The following is a 25,169-nucleotide window of genomic DNA, read 5'->3' as shown; positions in this document are numbered from 1 at the left end:
CGAAATGGACTGTGTGGAGACAATGGGATACATAATGGTGATTAACTACGCGTAGTCACATTACAAACGTGACTGGCGGCAGACTCCACGGCCCTGTAATCAAATATTGCAGATTAATTCTAAACAGTTCAGGGATTACAAACAACGGCACTTAACATGTGAGCATAAGATGCTTGAAGTTTGATATTTTACCCGATAAACATGTAATACGTTAGGTTACATTTGATATATCTATAGCGTCTGTCTCCTTTGAAATTATCGCCCCCGGGTTTTTTAGCAATTGCCATGTTCGTAGCCATCGATAGCGGAGCTTACATCCAGCTTCCACGTTGTTTTCGGGTTCCATTTAACCTGCAGAGATTTTTGATAACGTAAGTCGTCTGTTAAAAATAATAGCTCCAACTGATGTTCGTGGTTAATTTTCAGACATCGGATAGAAAATTGTCACTTTCTCAGAAAACTCAATATACATTGTAATGGTGCTTCAATCTTTAAGGGAGTTCTTCTATCTGGTTTAGGAAGCGTGGCGCATGAAATCTTCAGCGCTACAAAGGCTTCCGCCTGTATTCATTGTATCTATACGCACCTTTATGTCTATTTCGACAATCTCAACTCACTCTGCGAGTATTAAAATGTCACGTGAGGCTGTAATACGTCGTCAAGATGACAGTGGCCTTGTCATCATTTCAAACCTTGGCAAGATTAATCATCATGCGACTGGTTATCTCTATACTTTGAATAAAAAATGAGTCACGGCTATCTTTGAATTTTCTTTATGGAGCGGGCGCTGCGGTCAAACGCCGAGACTTTGACTCTTTCTGCGAGACTCTCCGACGCCTGCCCGTGTAACTGTGAGCTCATGTTCCGTAAAAGTTTGACAAAGACCCTTTTGCGTAACCTTAGTGATAATGCCCAGTACTAAGGCTGTTGCGTCTTCCTTGCGCTTTCCCCTTAACGTGCGCTGTTGTCATAACAATACTCACCATCATGATGCTTTGCCCTTTGCCGCTGGTTAACTCATTAACGTAAACAGAAAGATGTATATGAACTTCATTCATAGAGGCATACTGAAAGTTGTAAATCAAGACAAAATATGTGACTCGAGGTATCCGCATAATTCCACCGCGGTCGTGACTCAAGACGCTTGATCACTAATAAATGTCAATATAATGTGTAGTCGCCTGGAGCAAAGATCGCTAAATTGCCATTACTTAATTAAAATAAGTAGTTTCATTGAACTTCTCCCGCATGTGTCCCTGCTTGCACAAGAGTGGGCACACAGTCCATGTAGCCGACAATGAGATGCAAATGATATGCGGTCAAGGTCTCCTCAACTAACTTTCAGCTGGTTCTTCACTTCTACTATTTTTTTAGTATTTTTTTACAAAGGCACAGACTTATTCTACCTGCAACTTAAAACTGGATAGTGATTTTGTAGCTCATTCTTTACTATTTTTCATAGTTTTTGGTAGCCGGTAACACAATCTTCGTGTTCGTGTCGGCTACATGGACGATCTGCCCAAGAGTGTGACCGCCTAGGCATATAGCTATATATTAGTCAGCCTTCCGTGTTCAGTGAAATAACTTAAACGCGGCAGATCAGCTGAGCTATTTTCTCTTGATTGGATTAAAATGTGCTGCCGTGCGAATAGTTTCAACAGCGAAAATATCAGATGATCCGTTAGATAACGAAATTTGTAAAGGTGAAATAACATAACATTCCATGCATTGACCTCCAACTATGAAAATTTCACACAGTACCAAAAGTTCACGGGCGTTGTTAACCTCCTCAAACTATGGGCGTCAGCGATTGGCCTTTCCGCTTGACGCATTGTTCAGATAAAATCAATTGTAATTTGTCATCACTAGTTTCTCATCCTTGCATTCAAAATAAAACTCAATTTCTACAGTATACACAAATTGGGGGACTGTGCTCCCGAACACCATGTTGTCTCCTATCACATTCCCAAACTCACACACAAATATTTCGTTCGATAAAGGTGTGCTGGCCTACCAACATTACTGGAGCAAAGACGATTTATCAGCTTGTTTTCCTCTTAATAGCAATTTCAATTTGAACACACAACTTTCCAATAAATCGTTAGCGTAGCTATGGGACAAAATGGCTCCAGCACACAGAGCTAAATATGCCGCTACCATCCTCATGTGACACCTTTTAAAAGAAATTATTCCATAAGGCCTCGTCCATTCATTCGCCTTGATTCAGTTGTACTCGCAATTTCTGCGGCACTATTGCTATTGTTAACACTGTAACCCTTTGTAATTGCATAAATTTATTCTATAAAACCAGAAATTGACCCTTGAACTTTTACAAAAAAATCGCCTTCTGAGAGTAAACATACGTATTGACAATATTGGAATATTGTCAGACTCACGCAAAACAGACATGCATCATCCAGTACCCACACGATCCTTGAATCATCCATTTATGTAAAGCCAGTCAACAAGCACAATGTTCTTACATACACACACGTACAATCCAAAACCCCAAACAGAACTATCCAGCACCTATTTATCGTCCATTACATCTTGGGAAGGGCAGTCAAGACGCCTTCAAAACTTTGACATATTATGTTTCGCATTTAACATGACAAGAAGACTCCTAATTTGAAATTTACACACTTTTTTCAATTTCAAGGAATGTTTTTTTTATAAGCATGGCTATATATATATATATATATATATAATATATATATATATATATATATATATATATATATATATATATATATATATATATATATACAAAACACGATTTGAATTAATTTGGGATAATTGGATGGTGAAGTAATGACGACTTAATCTGCAAATGTAACCTCTTCTACTCTTCTTTCCAACTTACACATGTGTTTTTATGAGTAATTTGTAATATTGCACCATTCAGCTATAGGTCATCTATCACTTTTGAAATTTGAGAAAAATATGAAAATCCAATTATCCCAATTTAGTTCCAATCGTGTTACAAAGTACTTCAAGTACAAAGTAATAATATCTGTTACTTAAGTTTCATGCATCTGCAATCTTCAGACAGAAGTATAGGCTTCAGACTTCTGTCTGAAGATTTGAGGATGCATGAAACTTACGAAACAGATATTACTGCTTTGTACTTGAAGTAATTTGTGTTATTACTTATAACGCTCTGCTTTCCGAATCGATCACTGTAATTTCCCACGAGGACATCTGTATACTTCGATAATATATATATACATATATATATATATATATATATATATATATATATATATATATATATATATATATATATATATATATATATATATATATACACACATATACATATATACATATATATATGTGTGTGTGTCTGTGTGTGTGTCTGTGTCTGTGTGTCTGTGTGTGTAGCTAGTACTCTTTCGCTCTGACTCACTCGGTCATTTTCACTTGAGTGAAGCCGTTTATACTCAATGGTCGGGCCTAGATCAAACAGTGAAGCACATATCACACATAAATCATTCAGCTGTGAAAAGTCAAAACCTAATAAGCTATGCAATGAATATCGTCATGGGTAAAAAATCCCGGTGATTTTACTTCTTAACAGCTTCTTAAGTTGCAGTGAACACCTGGAACCTTGTCTATTCAGAATTTAGCTCCATTGGGGGTTGAGATATCTGAAAATGAAGTATACGCACCACGTACTTCTCTGACAGCACTAATTACAACACATACACTATAAATCAACCACGTGATCATGAATTTTAAGAGCCTTAACACCATTTATCTTCTCCCGATGTTCCAAAGCATTCAGAGCCTTCATTAAAACCACACTCAAGGTCCGTCTTAATAACCATTTTCTCGCCATTAAACGCAAAGCAGACGAGCTTACACCTGTAGCCATTCATTTTAATTGTGACGAAAACACACATAAAACGACACATCTATTAACAGGATCATATAAATCAATAAGACGAATGGGCAACTTTGCAAACATCTCGAATTAATATTGGATTAAAAACTTAAAGACTAGTGTAAATGTCAAGAATACGAGTGAAAAATTCTCCCCACATTAGTTTTTTTTTATTCTCCCCCCCCCTAAGAACCCACTGTTCTATCTATCTCCCTATTTTAGAGAATACTCGTAGAACAACACACACCAGCATACCACACGGCTTAAAGGCTTAAGTTGCACAATTCATTTTGCAACACTTACTAATCTCTCAACATTAGTACCAGCTTATTTCATCTTATTTTACTTCAATTCAGGTTAAACATGTCAAAAACTTTTGCTAAAAATACGACATTGTCAACCATTTTGTCGACAAATGAGTATTCGCTACAACCTTAAGCTTAGATCAACCACTTTTATGTTTCTTTGTTTTTTATGTATCATTGTACTATTAGATGTACGATAAAAACATCTGCGATATGGCCCTCTGAGAAGATAATGTGTGTACATATTTCAGATGATTTTATCGCAAATTTTATCGAAAATTGCACTAGTTACTAATGGAGGTGTCTTGTTTTACTTGGCCCCTTTTTATTGTGACTATAGACTGATGCTGTATATTCCTTTCTTTGTAATATTCCTTGTTTTTCTCGTTGCAAGAAAACTTCCCCAGTATGGATAAAAAAGAATAACGATATGCAATCGCTTTATTTACAACAAACCAATTCATCCTGGAATTTTTTGTAATATGAATATGATACATTGGGAAAATACCAAATGAAGTGAGGTATGTAATATATGTAGGCACTACGTATATATACATACATACATGTATACATACCTGCATGCATGCATGTATACATACATACATACATACATACATACATACATACATACATACATACATACATACATACATACATACATACATACATACATACATACATACATACATACATACATACATACGTACGTACTACGTACGTACGTACGTACGTACATACATACATACATACATACATACATACATACATACATACATACATACATACATACATACATACATACATACATACATACATACATACATACATACATACATACGTACACAGACAGACAGACAGACAGACAGACAGACAGACAGACAGACAGACAGACAGACAGACAGACAGACAGACAGACAGACAGACAGACAGATGGAATCCGTAACATTTCACGGCTAGACGATATGAGTATTTCAAGTAGACATGTCGATATAAATGTATAGATTTATTGAAAAATGTCATTTTCCTTTTCATGAAATGTGTCACAATGACACATTTATGCAAAAACGGAATACACCATTCATTATGCTGTACATAATGCGGATATTCAATTATTTTATTCATTCCATTCGAATTTGACGATTAAGGGACAATGTGCAATCGGTTTTTCGGTTTCCAGCCAAGTAGATATATTTATTGTCAGAACGTCTTATTCAGTGTGGCACGGGGATGGTTGAGGGGTGTTCAGGACTGACTTCTTTGCTCGATGACGTGGTGCCGTTGAGACAAGATGTAAAATTTAAAGTGTCAAAGTGTTAAGGATTGACACAAACCCATGTTAGCAGAGCCCCGTTAGTGGTAGCACCTGCGTTCATTGGATTGTCCACAGCCCAGCCAACACTGTGAGTCGTTATTTGTATTAATTGAGATGCTTGAAGAGACAACCGTGTAATACAGTGGCCACTGTGAGACTCTTGGCGTAAATTATTAAAACCCATTATTAAATTTGATTAGTCAGTAAAATAAAGGTTACTTATCTATATTCCTCAACTAATGCCCTTGATGACGTGCGCCAGACGCCCTTCCCCTCAACCATACACAGTCAAGCAATGTCTAAGCACAGGCGACCCAATAGGTTCTGAGTTTTTCACACTGTTTTCTCTATCATTTTCTCTTCTTTCTTCATGCTCTGAATGATCGGAATAAATAAAATAAATGGTTTATATAACCTAACCTAGCCTCTGTGACTCTTTATTTATTTTACACTCCATTACAAGGACGTATATCTCTCATACACACATGCTGTAATTAATTAGTCAACACAACTAATTATGCTAATCCGTGGACTTATCAGAGGTTGGTCAACATCGGAAAGATAGTGATGTTCCCGTTTTAGTAACCATTCCTATCTTTCGCGATGTTGACCAACCCGTAAAATCCCTGATAAGTCCACGGATTAACATAATTAGTTGTGTTGACTAATTAATTACAGCATGTGTGTATGAGAGATATACGTCCTTGTAATGGAGTGTAAAATAAATAAAGAGTCACAGAGGCTAGGTTAGGTTATATAAACCATTTATTTTATTTATTCCGATCATTCAGAGCATGAAGAAAGAAGAGAAAATGATAGAGAAAACAGTGTGAAAAACTCAGAACCTATTGGGTCGCCTGTGGTGTAAGTGTACAGATATGTCACCGCTAAATTAAAAATGAGGTTTTTTAAATAAGGGCATTGTTGCTGTAGACTGTAATGGAGGTAAGCCGTATAGACATTATACTATATAGATTTGTCGAGACAATCTCATTGCTCTATACAACACCGTAATGTTGGTAACTGCATTTGCAATTATCTCACCCACCCTTAGAGTTTATAACTTAAGGGAATGTTTTCTGGTTTATTTTTCTCCTATATTTCTCATAATAATGATGTCTTTCATGTTCAAAAAATCTCAAAAGGGGTGTTCTGAATTTTTTTGCAGAACAAGCATGGGCACCCAGCCTTTCAACAAACAAGAACAAGATCAACCTCTGGCTTTTATGATGAAATGAGAATCAATAGGGCAGGGATGAAAGTACCAAGGCAGTTCAAGAAATTCTTGGCATTTGGTAAGAACAAAGAGACACTGCTGTGCTTCCTGTTAGACTCGTGCAAAGAGTATCAAGCTACTCGCCTAAAGGGTGTCACACTGTACGTGCATAGTGGTGAACATTGCTACAGACTACAAACAGTTGATGCTTTAATGGTGACAGTGAAGTACAAGAATTAAGTTGTGATCACGAAGATACTGACACTTGTCTCCTTCTCCATATAAAATGTGCTCTGAGTAATGAAGATGCTGATACAGTCATCATACGGAGCCCAGATTCAGATGTGCTTATTTTGGCCATCAGCATTATTCATCGTCTGCAAGCCAACCTGTATCAACACATAACAAATGGAAATGGCAGAATCTTGCATGTCAACAGAATAGCAGATAGGTTATGGGAGAAAGCTGCACAGGCCCTTGTTGGTATCAATGTATCTTCTGGCTGCGACACAGTCAGTGCTTTCAGAGGAAAGGGTAAGAAGATGCTGGTAAAAATAATGTTGGGTATAGCGAACCACATTACAACATTTCTGCAGTTAGGTATGGAGAGGGAAATCACAGATCAATTGCTGCGGCAAATTGGAAGATTTGTTTGTCAAGTGTACGGCCAAAGTCAATGTAACAACATCAATGGTGCAAGATACAGCTGCTTTCGACTCAGCATGAATGACAGTTCCCTCCCTCTAAACAAGGACAGCTTGGTACAACACACAAAATGGGCAAATTACCCGGCTGCTGTTCACAGGCGATGTCTACTGCAAACAGCACGGATGCACCAAACCCACGTGGTCATGGATGGCTGTGTTCTGGTACCACTCTCACCATACAGTGGACGACTTTACCTGCAGTTCCAGAGTCAGTGATGAAGTTCATCAAATGCAAGTGCCAGAAATCATCCTATGAAACCTCCAGATGTTCTTGCCAAAGTGCATCACTTCTGTGTACATAGCTCTGTGAGTGGGTGCGTCTTGTGGAAACAAAGCTGAGACAGAAGATGATAAAATAGCAGCTACTTCAAGCGATGAAAGCGATACTGAATAGACACTGTATGACAATAAACATACATGGCTATCCTTTAATTGTACAGCTAATAGCAGTTTCAAATCTGCACTGCTAGTAACACCGAAATTTTCAGCAAAACAAGGATGACTGGTCAAATCAGCTATTCTGAATTTTACAACTCAACATTCTGTTTAAAACCTTCTGTTGATGACATTCTCTCGTCCTAATGGCTTGATAATTTCCTAGTCTTCTTGACAAAACACTTTAACTAAGTCTCTATGTATAAACATGGGTTCATATGTATACTTGAATGTATTCTTGCAACCATCACCCAGAGATCTGCACTATATATCACATGAAACATTTCAATTCAAAAGATTTGGGGCAAAAAACCATGAATTTGATTATTTTTTACTCATATTCATTAACTTTTGACACTTTTAGACTTTAATAATGTCTTATCATGTTTAGTATGTAGTTCTCAACTTTTTTATATTTCGGAAAAGAACCATATACCAATAATGTCATTTATGGATAATTTGGGGCAAAAAGTGGTAAAAATGGAAGTTTTCTGCCACATTCTTGATTATAAGAAATAAAATTTCCGTATGGCATTCTCTTAAATTAGGTTTTCGTTGATGTATTATGTGGGTAAAACTAAAGTTGTATGTCACTGAAAGTCATTACCATTATTTTGAGGGACACCTTTAAAATGCCATTTTTGGACAAAATTGATGATATTTACTCATAATTAGGAAGTGAAATGTCAAAATTGTATATTTATATACAATATCCTCTGGTTTACTGGGACAGTAATCTGTCCTTCAATTTTATACTTCTCTTTTATCATGCCCCGATTTGAAAACCTAATATTGTCTTCTCAAACATGTCTAGACACCTCATAATGTATCGTTGTCACTTGAAATCAGTAACTGAAGAAGACCCTCGACAACTATATGCCATTTCTAAGCTTTTTCACAAGGCATTGCCCACAGACCATTCTTCTGAGTGTCATCATCGGGATCAAGGCAGACAAGATGTCGGCAGAGATGCAGAGAGAGACTTTGACGAGAGGAAGTGGCAAATCTCAGGGAAGATAGGTTACTTTTGGCGTGGTCTGTCGTCGTAATATGATGAGGCTCATATGTATAAAACGTCGCTGAATGTCTGTTCCACAATGGGTTTCCGATGTGAGAGAGACGATAACATCATTAATTCTAATCTACTTTACAATCTAATCGTCTGTAGTTTGTAAGAGCGTTGTGTCCTACAGTAATTGTCATTCTCAAGTGACACTCCAACTATAATATCGAGCATCAGGTCAATAGCACTATCTACAAGACCTTAAATTAGAATCTCACGTTGCTCACACGTGATACAAAAATCTCATTCCCCGATTATTGAATTTAAATTACAAAATTTCAAGATCTAACGACCGAATGGCCGCATAATGTATGCACATGCTGCAAATTCTAAAAGTACGATTGACGGAATTTCAGTGCGCAGAGATGCAACACATGGCGATGAAAGATCGTCCTGTTTGTCCTGTATGTCGATTCTCGTTTGTTATCTCCACATATCAGCGGTAATCATAGGAAAGGCCGAAAGTGCGAGTGTTAAAATCAAAGAGTGATTAAACTGTTATCGGACTACCGATTTCTATATTGATGTATCTATTTCACCAAAAGATATCGCCAGGCAGCGAAATGCTACGGATCAGACAGACAGACAGATAGACAGACAGACAGACGGGCGGACGGACGGATGGATGGACATAAGATAGACACAGACAGGCAAGCAGAAAGGTAAATATATATAGCGACAGTCAGTCAGTCGTCAGTCAGTCAGTCAGACAGACACAAAAAGACACACTGACAGACAGGCGGAAGACCAAATGTTAGTCTGGTGGACGGGAAAACGAATAGACGGACAGAGGGATAGATAAAACAGACTGACAGAGGCGTAAATTCTTTCTCTATCAATTCAGTTTATCTACACTATACCTTTTTCTTTGACGAAAGGTAGGATTTGTCCCTCTGGTGATCGGCGTTGCCAGGTATGTGACGTCCCCACAGTCGTCTGCCGACTCTTACGTAGCAAAACAGCAAAACTAACAATGGAATGAAATACGTCACCATCACCATGAAGATCTCGTAAATTAACCCGGCCGAGTCTAGTGGCCACCACTCTGTACAGATGTAAAACATCTTCTCGCCGTAGTAACTTTTTCTGGCCTTGGCGAAGACAGTCTGCACGATAGCCAAGAGAACGGACACCAACCAGATTAAGGCAAATAGTATCTTGGCTCGGTTTTTCGTCACTCGCACTTTTAGCGGATAGAGGACGGCGAAGTAACGGTCGATACCAATGGCTATTAAGGTGTAGACGCTTACGATAACCGAAACCTACAATGGAGGGAAGAAAAAGAAAGTTACGCTGAGTATGTGTTAGGCTGAAACGGCAAAGATCATACGCTGAGGGCATGCGAGATGTGTCTCACGTGACCATTTTTTACGGAAGTTTTGAAACATTCCATTTTTACAAAAGTTGATATCAGATAATGTGTCTTGGGAGATGTTTCCGTGTTCATTTGTAAAGCACATTTGTAATGTATTTGTTTGATCTGCTTCAAGCTGGTCGAAAATATCTGAGTAATATAGGACTGTACGTACACAAGAGTACCATGGTATTTGGACATAACTCCGGTACATTTTGCAAAATCCTGTTTATCTTACATAACCTTCGATGACGTCAAAACTGTTGACGCAAAACTTACTCTAATAACGTATCACGTGCAGCTTGTTGGTTAAATAATTTTGCTAGTATTTGTAACCATAGAAAAGGGCCCACGTGGCCAACTGGGCTATTTACGGTTCCACCCAATATGACTGGCTTTGTCTATATAATTCTTACCTAAGATTTACATTGGACTACATCTAAGTTTTCAAAACTTTCATTTTTGTTAGAAGCAGCAATTCATATGAAGATTTTTAAGCCACTCATTGTTCTGTGGCGCAACGTCTCACACTGTCGAGATGAGCCAAGACACGGTATTACTATCGGCTTTCTTCAGGTTTAAGGTAGAATGCGCCTCGGGGACAGATTCTATTTCTACTATTGTAATTTCCACAATTTTTCCTGATCTACCACTTGTAGGGCCTCATTTTGAAGCCCGTGGAAACTTTTACCGTCTTAGTTTTTTTGAAAATCGAAAATATTATTTTCACCCACAGAGTTAACACAGGGATGGCGGCCATTTTTAAAATTCAAATATTGGTAAATCTTGAGTAATGTGTTTCTTGACTACTAAAATTTCACGATGACCCAAGATCTTATTCTTGATTTTGAAAGAGAACGCATCAAAAATTTCTTGAGTAAAATTTGAGCAAAAGTTTAAGTCTTTCACTTTCGAGGCACATACTACCTTAAAGACCAATATAGGTATTGATCTTGAATTTACATGTCACAATTAATACTTAAAAGTCTCTGTGACACGTTGCAAGCCCATGCTCATGTTCCTTCGTTACGTGTTGAATACTTTGATAATTCCGAATATAATTCAAATGTATTCTTCTATTTGTGCAGAATTCGTAAGTGTCCTCGTAAAATGCAATTAGCGTCTTAGTGCATTTGTCGCCAATGTACGCATGTCGACTTACAATTGAGATCTTGCTGTTTTAATTAATGATTTTGCTGGTGCCAATGACCGCTAGGTGCAGTAATGTGAGACAAATTAATTGCCGTCATAACAACGGATATGATTTAATCAAACTCTTCTACAGAATCACCGATCATTGAAACTTCAGAGACCCGTAACCTTCACTGCGATGACAAGTAAGACTTCTGACCATATAATATTATAGTTAAGAGGCCAATGTATCATAATATAGTGGTAAAACACGGGAAATCTCTCTGTATACACCCGAGCAACTAGTAATGGAGCCAACAAATAGCGGCTGATTTCTAGAAATAGTGACCAGATATGATTTACGGGTAAATATCGTGTTCTAAGTTATTCAATAAATAAAAAATTAAGGTGGGTGGCTGTTGTATTCAAGTACCCTCCTTTCGTAGTTTGAAAATTTTCGCTCCTTATCATTAGTTTACCCATAGACAGTAAACCACTGTTTCTATGATTTAACCAGCTTCCCATTCTCCGCCATGAGGTTTCCCCGACGGCACTTCCGTTCTTGATAGACCCAGTGACACTCTCCTTGCCAGATGCCTGTGCCTACAACCTACCTGCCCACTGTTTCCATGGTTACTTGATATAACAAAACAATACAATTTCGCCGACAGCCGATAATAAAAATACACCAAGGTAGCCGCTCCCCGCCTGCTTCAAAGAGAATCAAATAAGTTACCTACGGCGTGCCTTCCAAAAAATCGCTCACTATCACGTTTTACATTTATACGTTTGTGTTGACGGCCCTTAATGGATTTCCTGCAGTGTATTCTTTTAAGTAAAAACGTGACATTTATTTTAAATTTTTGTGAATTCTCGCCGTCGCGAGCCAATCTGCAGTTTAGCCGGGTCGGTTGATCTGTGACAGGTACGGTGTCGACGAGGCGTACAAACTGCTCTTTTCTCTTGCCTCAGGCCTTACATTACCAGTTGCAGAGCCGACAAAAATATTAAGCTATGTTCACAAAACAAAGCACAATGTCCTCTGATTTTATTGCTGTAATTAATGGTGACTGCGTCCCACTTGTTTGGTGCGAACAGATCATATTTCTTTTTGCCGCCACACTTGATGGAAGCAGTTGCTATGGCGAGCGGAAATTAAGCTGTTTCAGTGAAACGTGAGAGAGAGACAGTGCAAATAAGGTACATTGTAATAACAAAAAGTAGAGCGAAATCAAAGCTCGCACATCACTAGTGTGTTTCCGTAATCTGGATGCGTGAAACAAGCTGGTGAACACATAATAACTGCAAACTTTACTCATGATGTAAAAATATGATATCGCAGTCCGACCGTTCCTCTTCCAATCCGTACCGGTCAAGTGATTGGATAACCGTTGCAATCTAGGAGCCTGCAATGCGTGTTTTTTGGTACTGTTTCAAATTTCAACTCGCGCTTTAAGCTGTAAAAGATTAATAATGTCGGGAAGCTTTTTTTCTCCGAGTTTAATCCAGTAAGTGGATCACAAAAACCTTCTGAGTATCATGAAGTGCATGTTGTCAAATCGGCTAAATTACTGTGTTTGCCTTTAATAGTGGACTTCGTATATCCCTGTTTGCCGCAATCCCTTACCGAGTATCACTTACATATACAAAATGGCTTTCAGAAACGAGGAAGTTCAATCGGTCAAAATCTTTGCCTAAACCACAGCACGCGTGGCCTGTGGAAAATTATTTCTTGTCAATCAATCCAGATGTTCTGTTTGCACAATACAGGATATTGAAATCTTGTGAGAGACAGGAAATACATTGTTTCCGCTGGATTCCGTTCAAGCTGTATCGTTCCTTCAAGTTGACAGGCCAAGTATCTAAGTAAGTATTTTTCAAACGCTGTTTTCCGCCAATTTCACGGGTAAGTAGGTCTGCCTATGCTTTGTTTGACAAGAAATATACCCAACTCTCAATATTGATACAATGACTGCGTCACGCTCAGCTACTTTACGTCAATACCGATACAAATCGGGTACATTTAATTTACCTTTCACTGGAACGCAAAGTGCAACTATAATCGGAAATTCTATTTGGCATTTGAAATTATGCACGACATCTGCTAAGTTTTGCTTTCGATATTCAACATTACGCATGCTTGATGTATCAGTGAAAGACTAGCTGAATGTTCAGTCGTGTCTAAAGAAGTATAATATGAAACACACACTACAGCCAGAAACCTTAGATTATACAGTGCACCGTGACCTTTAAATCATATTGGAATATCCAGTTAATTTGTTCCATAGGTATTATATCCCTATAATACGTAAAGGAAATATTAGCAGGGGAGGAGGCCACGGGAACGGAAATTAGATCAGTCCAGCCTGAAGGCAGCCAACCAGCTGGTTTGTGACCAGAAATTGTCATCAGGCGTCCTTCTTCATGCCAGTATGTTATTGAACGGTATTCTGCATGAAATTAACATTTTGAGGGCGAAAATGCACGCTGTTTACTTCAAAAAATTAAAAAAAAAATTGCCTTCCTGCGGCAGAACATATGATCGCCTGTCTCCATACCTCAGGCGGGAAAATTATTTGCTTGCCGCCTCCTTGTAGTAATAGTCCTGGCAACATGATCTCCTTGTCACCTCTCCCGGCAACATGATTATGCTCTCCCCATTTGAAAATCCCGAAAACAACTGAATGCAACTCCACGCCTGCGCTCTTGGAGTAATAAAAAATGTCCCATCCGTTGATATTAAAAAATTGTCCTTCCACCCTTTCCTCAGCACATTGTCATAATATAAGTCTTCCCGCTTTCAAATAAGGTACAGGATTGCGAACAACTTGCCTGCCTGGTCGGCCCATAGGAATCCTTCCATATGCGTACCGTCATGTATATATATATACATGCTTTATCGATGTCGACTGTTATAACCGATAGCATAATTAATTTGGTTATTCAGCTGTACTCACTGGATGCATACTAGCTCAGCCTCATGGATCAATAGCGCTTTTGTGTTTACATACCTGTCCCATTGTGTTATAATGCATTTAAGGTAGAATGCACCTATAGGCGATAGATATTCGTTCTCTTAGATTTGTACAATTCTTTTCTGGTCTACTACCACTTGTGGGGAGGGACTCATTTTAAAGCTCTTGGAGTATATAAACTACGTTTTTCGAAAATCGAAAAATTTACTTTCACAATAGAGTTAAAGGTATATAGTCACCTGTAATCTAAATATGCCCATATATGGTCAAAGGGGCGTTCCATGGTATTCAAAATGCCCATGTGAGGGCGCTGTTTTTAAAAAGCGGCCACACGCTTAAAATCTGTGATTGGTTAGATTTTCTCTTTCCATGACAACTGTGGCAAAATTGGAACAGGTGACAGTATACCTTTCACACATGGATGGCGGCCGTTACAGGTAAATGTTTGGTTATTCAAGTGCTTCTCTCTCTAGTACCAAACTTTACACGTTGATCCCTAACTCTTGCTCTTCATTATGAAAGATAATGCTTTTAAGTTTCATTGAGGAAAGTCGGAGCAAAAGTTTAAGTCTTTCACAAGGCGCATACTACCTTAATATCTACTAGACAGGCCATGACGAATAGGATATTTATCATAATGTTGTCACTAGTCTTTCAGATGCCAGGGTGAACAGGGTAAGTGTTCAAGGTTCTTTATCACGGCTATGATAATGTCCACGACTATGCGCGCGGTATCAGCCTTGTGTAAAAGGGGCCAACTATTGATATTGGAATAAATGCACATTGAATACATAAAAAAACTCATTCCACGTGGCTTTTGAATTGAATTTCAATCGAAAACAATCTCTAGTGAATAAGAATGACCTCAATATCACGACAACTGTTTCTTTTTTTTGTTTTTGTTTTTATTGTCCCTTATATTTTTCCTTTTTATCCACATTCCGCATAGCGAAGACAAATGGCAAGGCCGAGTCCTACTCGTCCCCTCCGGGCTGGAGAACATCCATTTTTCCGCGCGTCAATCGAAAAACGTCCGTCAAAACACATCTTGTTCATTTTTTTTCTAAACCTGGCACAAGATTACCGCAGCATGTATTACACACGTGTGCCAGTTTGTTTTGAAACGTGATCCAATGCGACTGCATGGCAGCCATTCTATTAAGATGACCGTTGAACTTTAAACGTGAAGATCGCAAAAAATGTTATGGGATGTTACTCGCCGTAGTATCTGAAATTGGGTATTCAGAAAAAATTAAACGACGACTGAATAAAAAGTAGCAACTATTTCTTTCAAGAGCACGGAAAATCTTTTTTAACATCCCATAATAAAGATTCCAGCAAGATTAAGAGACAATCCATTTTTAGCTCACGTGTGTGAACACGTTAGCTAAAAATGGATTATCTGTGATGTGATGTCTGTCTGTCTGCCCGTGTATGTGTCTGTCTGTCTGTGTGTCTGTTTACACGATAACTCAAAAACGCCTGAATGGATTCAAGTCAGATTCGGTACACAGGTACCATATGCTACTGGCAAGAGCTGATTACATTTTGGTTAGTGTGGCTTGCATATTAATGGGTTTATGAAATATATATTTTTTCATATAATGGTTCCTATGGAGACAGTAATGACAGTGTCGATATATATCAAGAAATACTGCATAAAATTTCATGAAACTTTTCACAGATGACAATCTCAAAATATTATGATGATGCTGTGAGTGTCATGTCAATTATCTACTCATTTGCAAAATTTGATGATACCTGCAAAAAATATTGATCTGATGTACATCTTATTGTACTGAGAAGCATTTAACAGTTTCCAGTTCATATATAGCTCATTTGCATATTTAATGAAGTTTTGAAATTAGTCATATAACTCAGAAATAACTGCATCAGATTTGATGAAATCTGCTGCAGATACTGATCCGACTGAGACCTGACTGTGTTGGGAAGCATTGAGTAGTGTACTTCATTCGTAAATGTAATGAACTTTGTAATTAGTTATATAACTCTGAAATTACGGCACCAAATTCGGTGAAACCTGATTCAGATATTGATCTGATAAATATCTAATTGTCACAAGAAGCACTGAGCAGTGGCAAGTTAATAAATGGCTCATTTGCATATTCAATGAAAATTTGTAATTAGTCATATAACTCCGAAATGACTGCACCAAATTTGATGAAATCTGCTGCAGATACTGATCCGACAGAGATCTGACTGTGTTGAGAAGCATTAGTAGTGTGAAGTTAATAAAAGGTTCATTTGCATTTTTAGTTAACTTTATACTTAGTGATATAACTCTGAAATTAAGGCACCAAATTTGGTGAAACCTGCATCAGATATTGATCTGATAAATATATAACTGTCGCATGAAGCACTGAACAGTGTCAAGTTAATTAAGTGAATTAAAGTTGATGAAACCTGTACATACCATGATCTGACACATATCTGATTGTTCTGTGAAGCGTACTACGATGTAATGAACCTGTTGTAAACCACGTGAGCACATTCAGTTCACTTCTGGTACAGGTATTCTATTAACTTCATCATCATTTTATATCCTCATATGGAATGGCATCGCAAAATGAATAGACATTGGCACATCATTCATGCCATATTGGGATTATTGTTAAAAGTTTGACAGATATTGATTCTAATTTGTCTCACAAACGGCCCTGTGTTGGCGATATTAACATAGTATCTTGATATAATTAATTATGTATCCTGCAACTATCCTTTTGTGATTAGTCTTTATTTGAGCAGAGTGGCATTAAATTTTAAGATTTTCTTTACCGTCAAACACAATGATTATCTTCTCCTTGAATGCGATATGTTTTCTTCATTTTGATGTTGTGTTAAATAAATAAGATCACGGCAGCAATGAAAATGTACTATATTTCCTGCGATAGATTATGAGGAAACGGATGCGTGAAAGGCCATGGGTTGTCACGTTAGCGAGATATGAGTCCCACTGAGCCACACATTATTTATTTCACAAAAGATGTTATATGTGTGGTAGAATGACTCCAGGCGTGTTAGCAGAATGAGCTGCTGAGCTGCTTCATTCGGCCAACAAGTACAGTACGTCTATAGATTCACAGTGGATGAAAATAAATGTCTGAATCAGGGCGAGAAAAGTTCAAATAGAATGAGTGATGCCCCTGTTTTTACATTATAAAACCCAACGGCGAGCTGTTGTTTTGAAGTTGAAAGTTTTTACTGCCTGCATTTGGAGGTGGAGTTTTCAGTCAAGAAGATTCAAGACAGTCAACATGCAATTTGATAATTAATAATGTTGCGTGAGAGTACAGTAAGCTTATAAGATTATCATAAATTTTATTAGCCGAGGGTGAAATAGAGCAAACCATTGCTTGTCCACAACTTGACCCAGAACTGAAGTCCACTCTTAGCCGTCAGATGAGTCGGATTTTGAAGCTAAATCATTATTTTGCCCAAGACAGCAAGACATAGAGTTAACTTGATGAATGCCATCTTGAACAGGTCTGTATAAGTATTTGCGACTCTGCAAGAGTTCATGCCAGACAGCGTCTCTTATTGATCACACACATTAATCAATTGTTTGGCATATCAAAGAATGGATACAGTTGTGTTTAGAGCCATTTATGGTAACTTTTGAAGATTTTTCATTATTTTGTTTTCTACGTCCATTGCAACTTCTTATTCTTCTCTAAAAACAATATTGGAACACCCACTACTTAATTTGTCAGCATAGCATCTATATCTGTAAACTGCACTGTGTTTTATTTCTTTACATTTGAATTCTAGTCAGGACCAGAATTCACGCATCGACAATAATAACGCAGTTTACATATGTATTGGCTGAGTTGACAAGCTGAATACGGTGTGGCTGAGTTGACAAGCTGAATACGGTGTATATCAAAATGCCTTGGGGAGTAGAACAAGAAATTGTGGTTGACATTCAAAACAACAATGGTGGAAAAAATGTCAAAAGTTAGCATTACTGGCCCTTTAAAATAACAAGAAATGAAGTTAAACCAATAACTATTTCTGCTTTCGATAATGCAACCTTCTGTATTTAACATTCCTCGACTCTGTGTTTTTCCATTTTAAATGATTTTGCTAAATGTCAAAAAAAAAATTAAAAAATTCCTAACTACTAACTTAAAAGGCATTTAAAATGGAAAAACACGTTGTTTGCCTAGGCCAAGTAAAAGGGCAAATTAGATATCTATGATTCTTTGACCTTTTGAAATAGCTTCGTTTGATCAGATGTTATCACAATAGATGGTTCACGCTACAAGCTGAACAGAATGATCAGATCGTTGGTATATATGTGGCATATTTTTACATTTCCTTGCACTTCCCCCTCCCCCTCTTAAAGACAATGCTACGATATACGTAACTGAACTATAGAGGATATAGAACAACATCTGATACTTTTATTTCCGTTTTGACACTACACTTATGACACTCATATCTAACATTTCATAGTACAGTGGTTTTTACTGTTTATGTTTTCCTGCTGGGTTATGCAGGGATGAAAATTGATAACATTATTGTGTTACGTTTACATCCGATGACATCGTTCGAGTAAACCCGTGAGACAGAAAACTTTTTCACGATAAAAACAGTACCTCGAGCATCATAATAACCATATCACTCGATGAAATTATTTTTTGGGGGGTGTGGAGGCTAAACTGGTCAAACAGTTGATGCCACTCGATGTTTACTCAGGAGAATTTAAATACGACCAGCTTGTTCAGGATCAGCTTGCTTTGTGTTTTACTTTTCAATGAGAAACAATCTGTAGGCGGCGCGAATAATTTCAATAATGCATACGTTTATCACGTTATGTTAATGCCATGCAATAGACAAGTTTTTCCATTTCATACCGAAAGGTGTTTATTCGTCACGAGACAGATAAGATACTATCCGTTTCAGAATTCTCCACAGAACTGTTCATGCGTATAATAATGTCACATGTAAACCAATGTGTGATGACCGATGAGGTGTAAATAGAGATAAGTTTGTGGGGTTCGGTCAGTGTACTTATGTACAATTAAAATGTGAACACATATATACCGACTTATCAAGTGGGTATAAACTTCTTATCCTTCGGTGCATAAAGGATCCTTGTCTACTGTAAGTGCCTTGTGACACAATGACTAACACTGGCAAGTAATTGTTGTATTCTCTGTTTATCAGTCTCTCCCGTACACACTATATATGTACGAGAAACATTATATATATATATATATATATATATATATATATATATATATATATATATATATATATATATATATATATATATATATATATATATATATTATATATATATATAATATTATATAAATATATATATAATATACATATGTACAACATAAATGTATAAATATATTAATATTTTCTTCGTATCAAAACGAACGAATACGGGTGATATAAGTGATATAATGTTCACGTCAAAATGGAAAAACACGTTGTTTGCCTAGGCCAAGTAAAAGAGCAAATTAGATATCTATGATTCTTTGACCTTTTGAAATAGCTTCGTTTGATCAGATGTTATCACAATAGATGGTTCACGCTACAAGCTGAACAGAATGATCAGATCGTTGGTATATATGTGGCATATTTTTACTTTTCCTTGCACTTCCCCCTCCCCCTCTTAAAGACAATGCTACGATATACGTAACTGAACTATAGAGGATATAGAACAACATCTGATACTTTTATTTCCGTTTTGATACTACACTAATGACACTCATATCTAACATTTCATAGTACAGTGGTTTTTACTGTTTATGTTTTCCTGCTTGGTTATGCAGGGATGAAAATTGATAACATTATTGTGTTACGTTTACATCCGATGACATCGTTCGAGTAAACCCGTGAGACAGAAAACTTTTTCACGATAAAAACAGTACCTCGAGCATCATAATAACCATATCACTCGATGAAATTATTTTTTGGGGGTGGTGGAGGCTAAACTGGTCAAACATTTGATGCCACTCGATGTTTACTCAGGAGAATTTAAATACGACCAGCTTGTTCAGGATCAGCTTGCTTTGTGTTTTAATTTTCAATGAGAAACAATCTGTAGCGGCGCGAATAATTTCAATAATGCATACGTTTATGTTATGTTAATGCCATGTAATTGACAAGTTTTTCCATTTCATACCGAAAGGTGTTTATTCGTCGCGTGACAGATAAGATACTATCCGTTTCAGATTCTCCACAGAGCTGTTCATGCGTATAATAATGTCACATGTAGACCAATGTGTGATGACCGATGAGGTGTAAATAGAGATAAGTTTGTGGGGTTCGGTCAATGTACTTATGTACAATTAAAATGTGAACACATATATACCGACTTATCAAGTGGGTATAAACTTCTTATCCTTCGGTACATAAAGGATCCTTGTCTTCTGTAAGTGCCTTGTGACACAATGACTAACACTGGCAAGTAATTGTTGTATTCTCTGTTTATCTGTCTCTCCCGTACACACTATATATGTACGAGAAACATTATATATATATATATATATATATATATATATATATATATATATATATATATATATATATATATATATATATATATATATATTGATATATATATAAATATATATATGATATATATATATGTACGATATAAATGTATAAATATATTAATATTTTCTTCGTATCAAAACGAACGAATACGGAAGATATAAGTGATATAATGTTCACGTCACCCGTCGCCTTCGACTCGTGGTGACACGGTTATTACGTCACGAGAACCTTTCGAAGTTCACGAAAAACAATCAAGGAATTATATACTTATCACACACACTGGCCAAGAGTTTACTATGTATTCGCAAAATAAATGGAGTTTACTAAAACGGTTTTGCGTTTCTACTGCTAAACTACCTTTGTGTTGATATCTTATGCCGTAGGCAAGTTGTCGATCATTTAGACGTCGATATGGTTGATGATAAAAGCAACAAGATCGCCCGGTGTATAGTACCTCCAGCAAAGTTATACATGATTCAAAGATAACATTAACCGAGAATTTCCCCTCAAGCTAAGTTACGCTATCTTTAAAAAAGATACCGTAATATTGTCTTTATCACATAACCCGTATGTATATATATATATATATATATATATATATATATATATATATATATATATATATATATATATATATATATATATATATATATATATATATATATATATATATATATATATAAAGATATATATATATATATCTGTCGAGGACGTTGTCATTCCAGCGGGCAAAAAAAAACACTCGAAGTTAAAAGACCAGTTCAACGAAATGCTTTCGGAGTCCGAGTTTAGGCCAAATGTATACACATACGCTGAAACATTGTCACCAGCGTTGAGTTGCCGTGAAATATTTGGGTTTTTTTTTACTTTGAAGTATGCTGGCGTTCAACTCTGTATTTTCATTTTCTGGTTGTATTTCATCGTCATGAATGAGAAATATTCATGTCACGGCAACTTCGATATCTTAACTGAAAGTCTGGACGAAATTCCGTGAATTGTACGTGCGTGTCATGATTAGTTGCGAGTCTACGTGCACGCAGTCAGGTCTTTGGGTCAACAAACCTCCGAATGGGAGACGAAACTACAGCACAAGGTCTCATAATTTGCCAAACAGAACCACTTTGTGAGACTTTTTATTATCTTCGCGTGAGAGTTGAGTGTAAAAATTTCGATCTGCCACATCGATGGAAGTTTAATTTCAAAATTCAACCGAAAAATAAATGAAAACGTCACGTGGTTATGGCAGATGACTACGCAAGTGTAGTCAAAATATTATCATTTTCTTCACAAGTTCATATGTTGTATTGGTATGAGGGAGTAGACAAGAAATTTGATGTGAAAGATTTGTTCCCCTATCTTACTTTTTGAGATAAATCGTAGACAAACATCGTGTATCCTTTCATTTATTTTCAACCCTCGGAGACGTTGAGAGCCTATTACTACCGGAGCTTCGCTATTTTCTTATTACATGCTTTAGAAATGTTCCTTTACAATTGAGTGTAAATGGATGCAGTCTAACATGGGGAAAAGGTACTACGTCTCCCCGACCAAGACTTCCCCGAAGAAATCAAAACCTCTAGAAATAAACTTTCAACAGGAATACCGTTAAAGTGAGTGAAAGTGAACCACGCCCACACGGAAAATATGACCCAAGTATTAACAAATCACACACTAATCTTAAGAAAGGAAGTACAACCGTCTGTGCATGAACATTACGGGGCAGGTCTACCTGTAAGTTTCTGGGAAGCCTGGTGCCATTAAGAAACCAGAGCTACACTTGATGAGACCGATTTTAAAAACTACTTCAGTCTCACTGATAATGCTATCAAAACCAACACCTCGCGATTCATAACAAAGTCAGTTCCACATCAAGGCTGATGGTAATTGCACGCAATTATACAGATGTGGTTGGAATTCCAACATCCAAAGACGCTCCATTCAACATTTTATGAACGATTTTATCAATGTGGTGCACCTCGAGATTGAAAGTCTTAAATTTGTGCTTAAACTTTCATGAGGGAAACATCGAACTATTCTCTTTCAAAATCATGGATAAAAAATCAGGGATCATCGCGCACATTTTGATACTGTGGAAACAAATTACCATAAATTTTATCGATATATGAAATTCAAGATGGCTGCCATTAAGTCTATTAGAAATGTAAATGAAATGTTCGATTTTCACAAAAATAAGCCTTTAAAAACTTTAGTTACGCTTCAAAATGAGCCCCCCCACAAGAAAGATATTGGTATATAGTAGACATATTACACAGAAAAACAGATAGACAGATATAGATATACACAAACAATTGGAAATCATGTATTTTAGTATGAACATACATACATACATACATACATACATACATACATACATACATACATACATACATACATACATACATACATACATACATACATACATACATATACACATATTTACTTATGCATGTAAAATAGAACAGTTTTAAAGCAGAAACCGATTATATCCGTTAATTTAAAGTTTCACGCTCATTGTCAAGACTATATTAAGACGAACGACCGCCTTCGTCATCTTGACTTTTAGCATTTAACTTAAAAGTAACGGACTGGCTTGGTTTCTACTTGAGAGACTTTCACGCCAGACTGCATTGCTATCTCTCGTTGGACACTCTCCTCGGGGCTTTAATATGTTCAAAACTTTTTCCCCGCCGAGATGCGTTCCCTTTGCCTTACCGAGCACTCCAATAAAAAAAAAACATTTATCACGCTCGACATATTAGTTGGTAATTAACGTCAACAATCGACGCATTCCTCACAAATTGGTTCAAGTGTAAATTGCAGTAACCATACCTGCTGAAAGAAGATCACAGCTGGACACATTGCGGTGCTGAATATCCAATGACCGTACATGATAGTGCTGAAGGTGAAGGGCATACAGAATATGGCCATGGTGAGGTCGGCAAGAGCCAAGTTTATCAGAAACAAGTTCAATTCCGACTGCTGCCGCTTGCTGAAAAGCAACACCGTGATGACAATGATATTACCGATAGTTGACAGCACGATGTTTACGCTGAATGCACATATGAGTCCTACTCTCCAGTTCAACGGGAGTTCCAATTGTTGAAAGCTCTCGGTAGGCAGAACCGAGTCGGAGGCAGCCAATCCGTTTTTCTCCTGCAGCGATGCTCTGTATGCCAGGATTTCAGCTTCGAGTTGCTTTAACTGTTCCGCGGTCAAGTTGGTCCAGTTGGTCCAGTTGTACTCATACTCCATCCTGTAACTTGCTTCTTGCTTCTTGCTTAGCGCTGTACCCGGCTGAGACTCATCGATGTCACGGTATAAGAGAAGAAATGTTTGGTACCATTGGTAGGCCCTCACCGTTCGTCTGTTCTCACTTGCGAACCATACAAACGTTAATGTTGCTTTATGTTGAGTTAGCGACGCTGATGCACGAAAGGCATCTCCATAAAAAATTGCAAATAAGACCAATCTGTACGGTGTCGCACCTAACCGAAAGATAAACTCTTTACGTTTCTCCGATTCGACCACTGAAGATGTGAACACGGTTTCGGCCCCTTCAGCAGCAAAAGAACTGCATAAATTTATCTTCGGGCGTCACGTGACTGTGCGACGACGAATTTGATGATGTGATACAATTTGCGTTTGAGCCAGGCGGTGAGCAGCGTATCGCGAGAGATCTTTCTCAGGACGTTGGAATCCTAAACAAATAAAGAGTGATTAATTCAGTTTTATCAACTCCTCCACGTATACTATCCCACAAAACGATCCATAACATTTTATTGCTCATCTCTTGAGGATTACAGCGCGACAAAACAGTTGCTGTTTTTATCTTGTTCGAATTTTATGTGTATACGAAATAGCAGGGAAGATCTCCCCGACACATGTGATAATTCCCACAATTCTATCTGATTTTTACAAGTGGACATAGTGGTGCAAATATTGTTATTTTTCAACTTTCTATTTGTACCTTCATTTCAAATTGTAAGCGTACAAATATCAGGTAAATAAGGGTCGAAAATTTCGCTGGTAAGCGACAGGGTAGATATCAAATGTAAAGTGTGTTTGTTACAATGTTGTGTTTGTTTTTCTACGTAAGGTTGCCAACGACAATGGTATAGATACATAGGGCAATTTTTCACATGCAGATTTCTTTTGTAATGACAATGCACAAAAATCTATACACTCCTGTTTCTTTGACGACCCAGGTGTAACTACAATGTAGGACCCCCTGGTTTATTGCAAAGTAGT

General features: G+C 37.3%; 1 protein-coding gene and 1 long non-coding RNA gene across 2 annotated transcripts in view; one reads left to right on the top strand and one right to left on the bottom strand.

Annotated features, from left to right (window-relative positions):
- Window positions 1–24,487, bottom strand: part of LOC139118651 (neuromedin-K receptor-like) — a 58,762-nt gene extending 34,275 nt beyond the window's left edge. The window contains exons 1-2 of the mRNA XM_070682072.1: window positions 23,751–24,487; window positions 9,785–10,186 (exon numbers count right to left, since the gene is read on the bottom strand). Coding sequence (XP_070538173.1) covers window positions 9,785–10,186; window positions 23,751–24,173 — 825 coding nt within the window. The 5' untranslated portion in view covers window positions 24,174–24,487. The remainder of the gene's footprint in view (window positions 1–9,784; window positions 10,187–23,750) is intronic.
- Window positions 1–25,169, top strand: part of LOC139118657 (uncharacterized) — a 358,536-nt gene that overhangs the window by 294,992 nt on the left and 38,375 nt on the right. The window lies entirely within an intron of this gene.

Source organism: Ptychodera flava, chromosome 19 (assembly GCF_041260155.1).
Source record: "Ptychodera flava strain L36383 chromosome 19, AS_Pfla_20210202, whole genome shotgun sequence".
Taxonomy (NCBI): Eukaryota; Metazoa; Hemichordata; class Enteropneusta; family Ptychoderidae; genus Ptychodera; species Ptychodera flava.
This window is presented reverse-complemented; position numbering and strand designations above follow the sequence as displayed.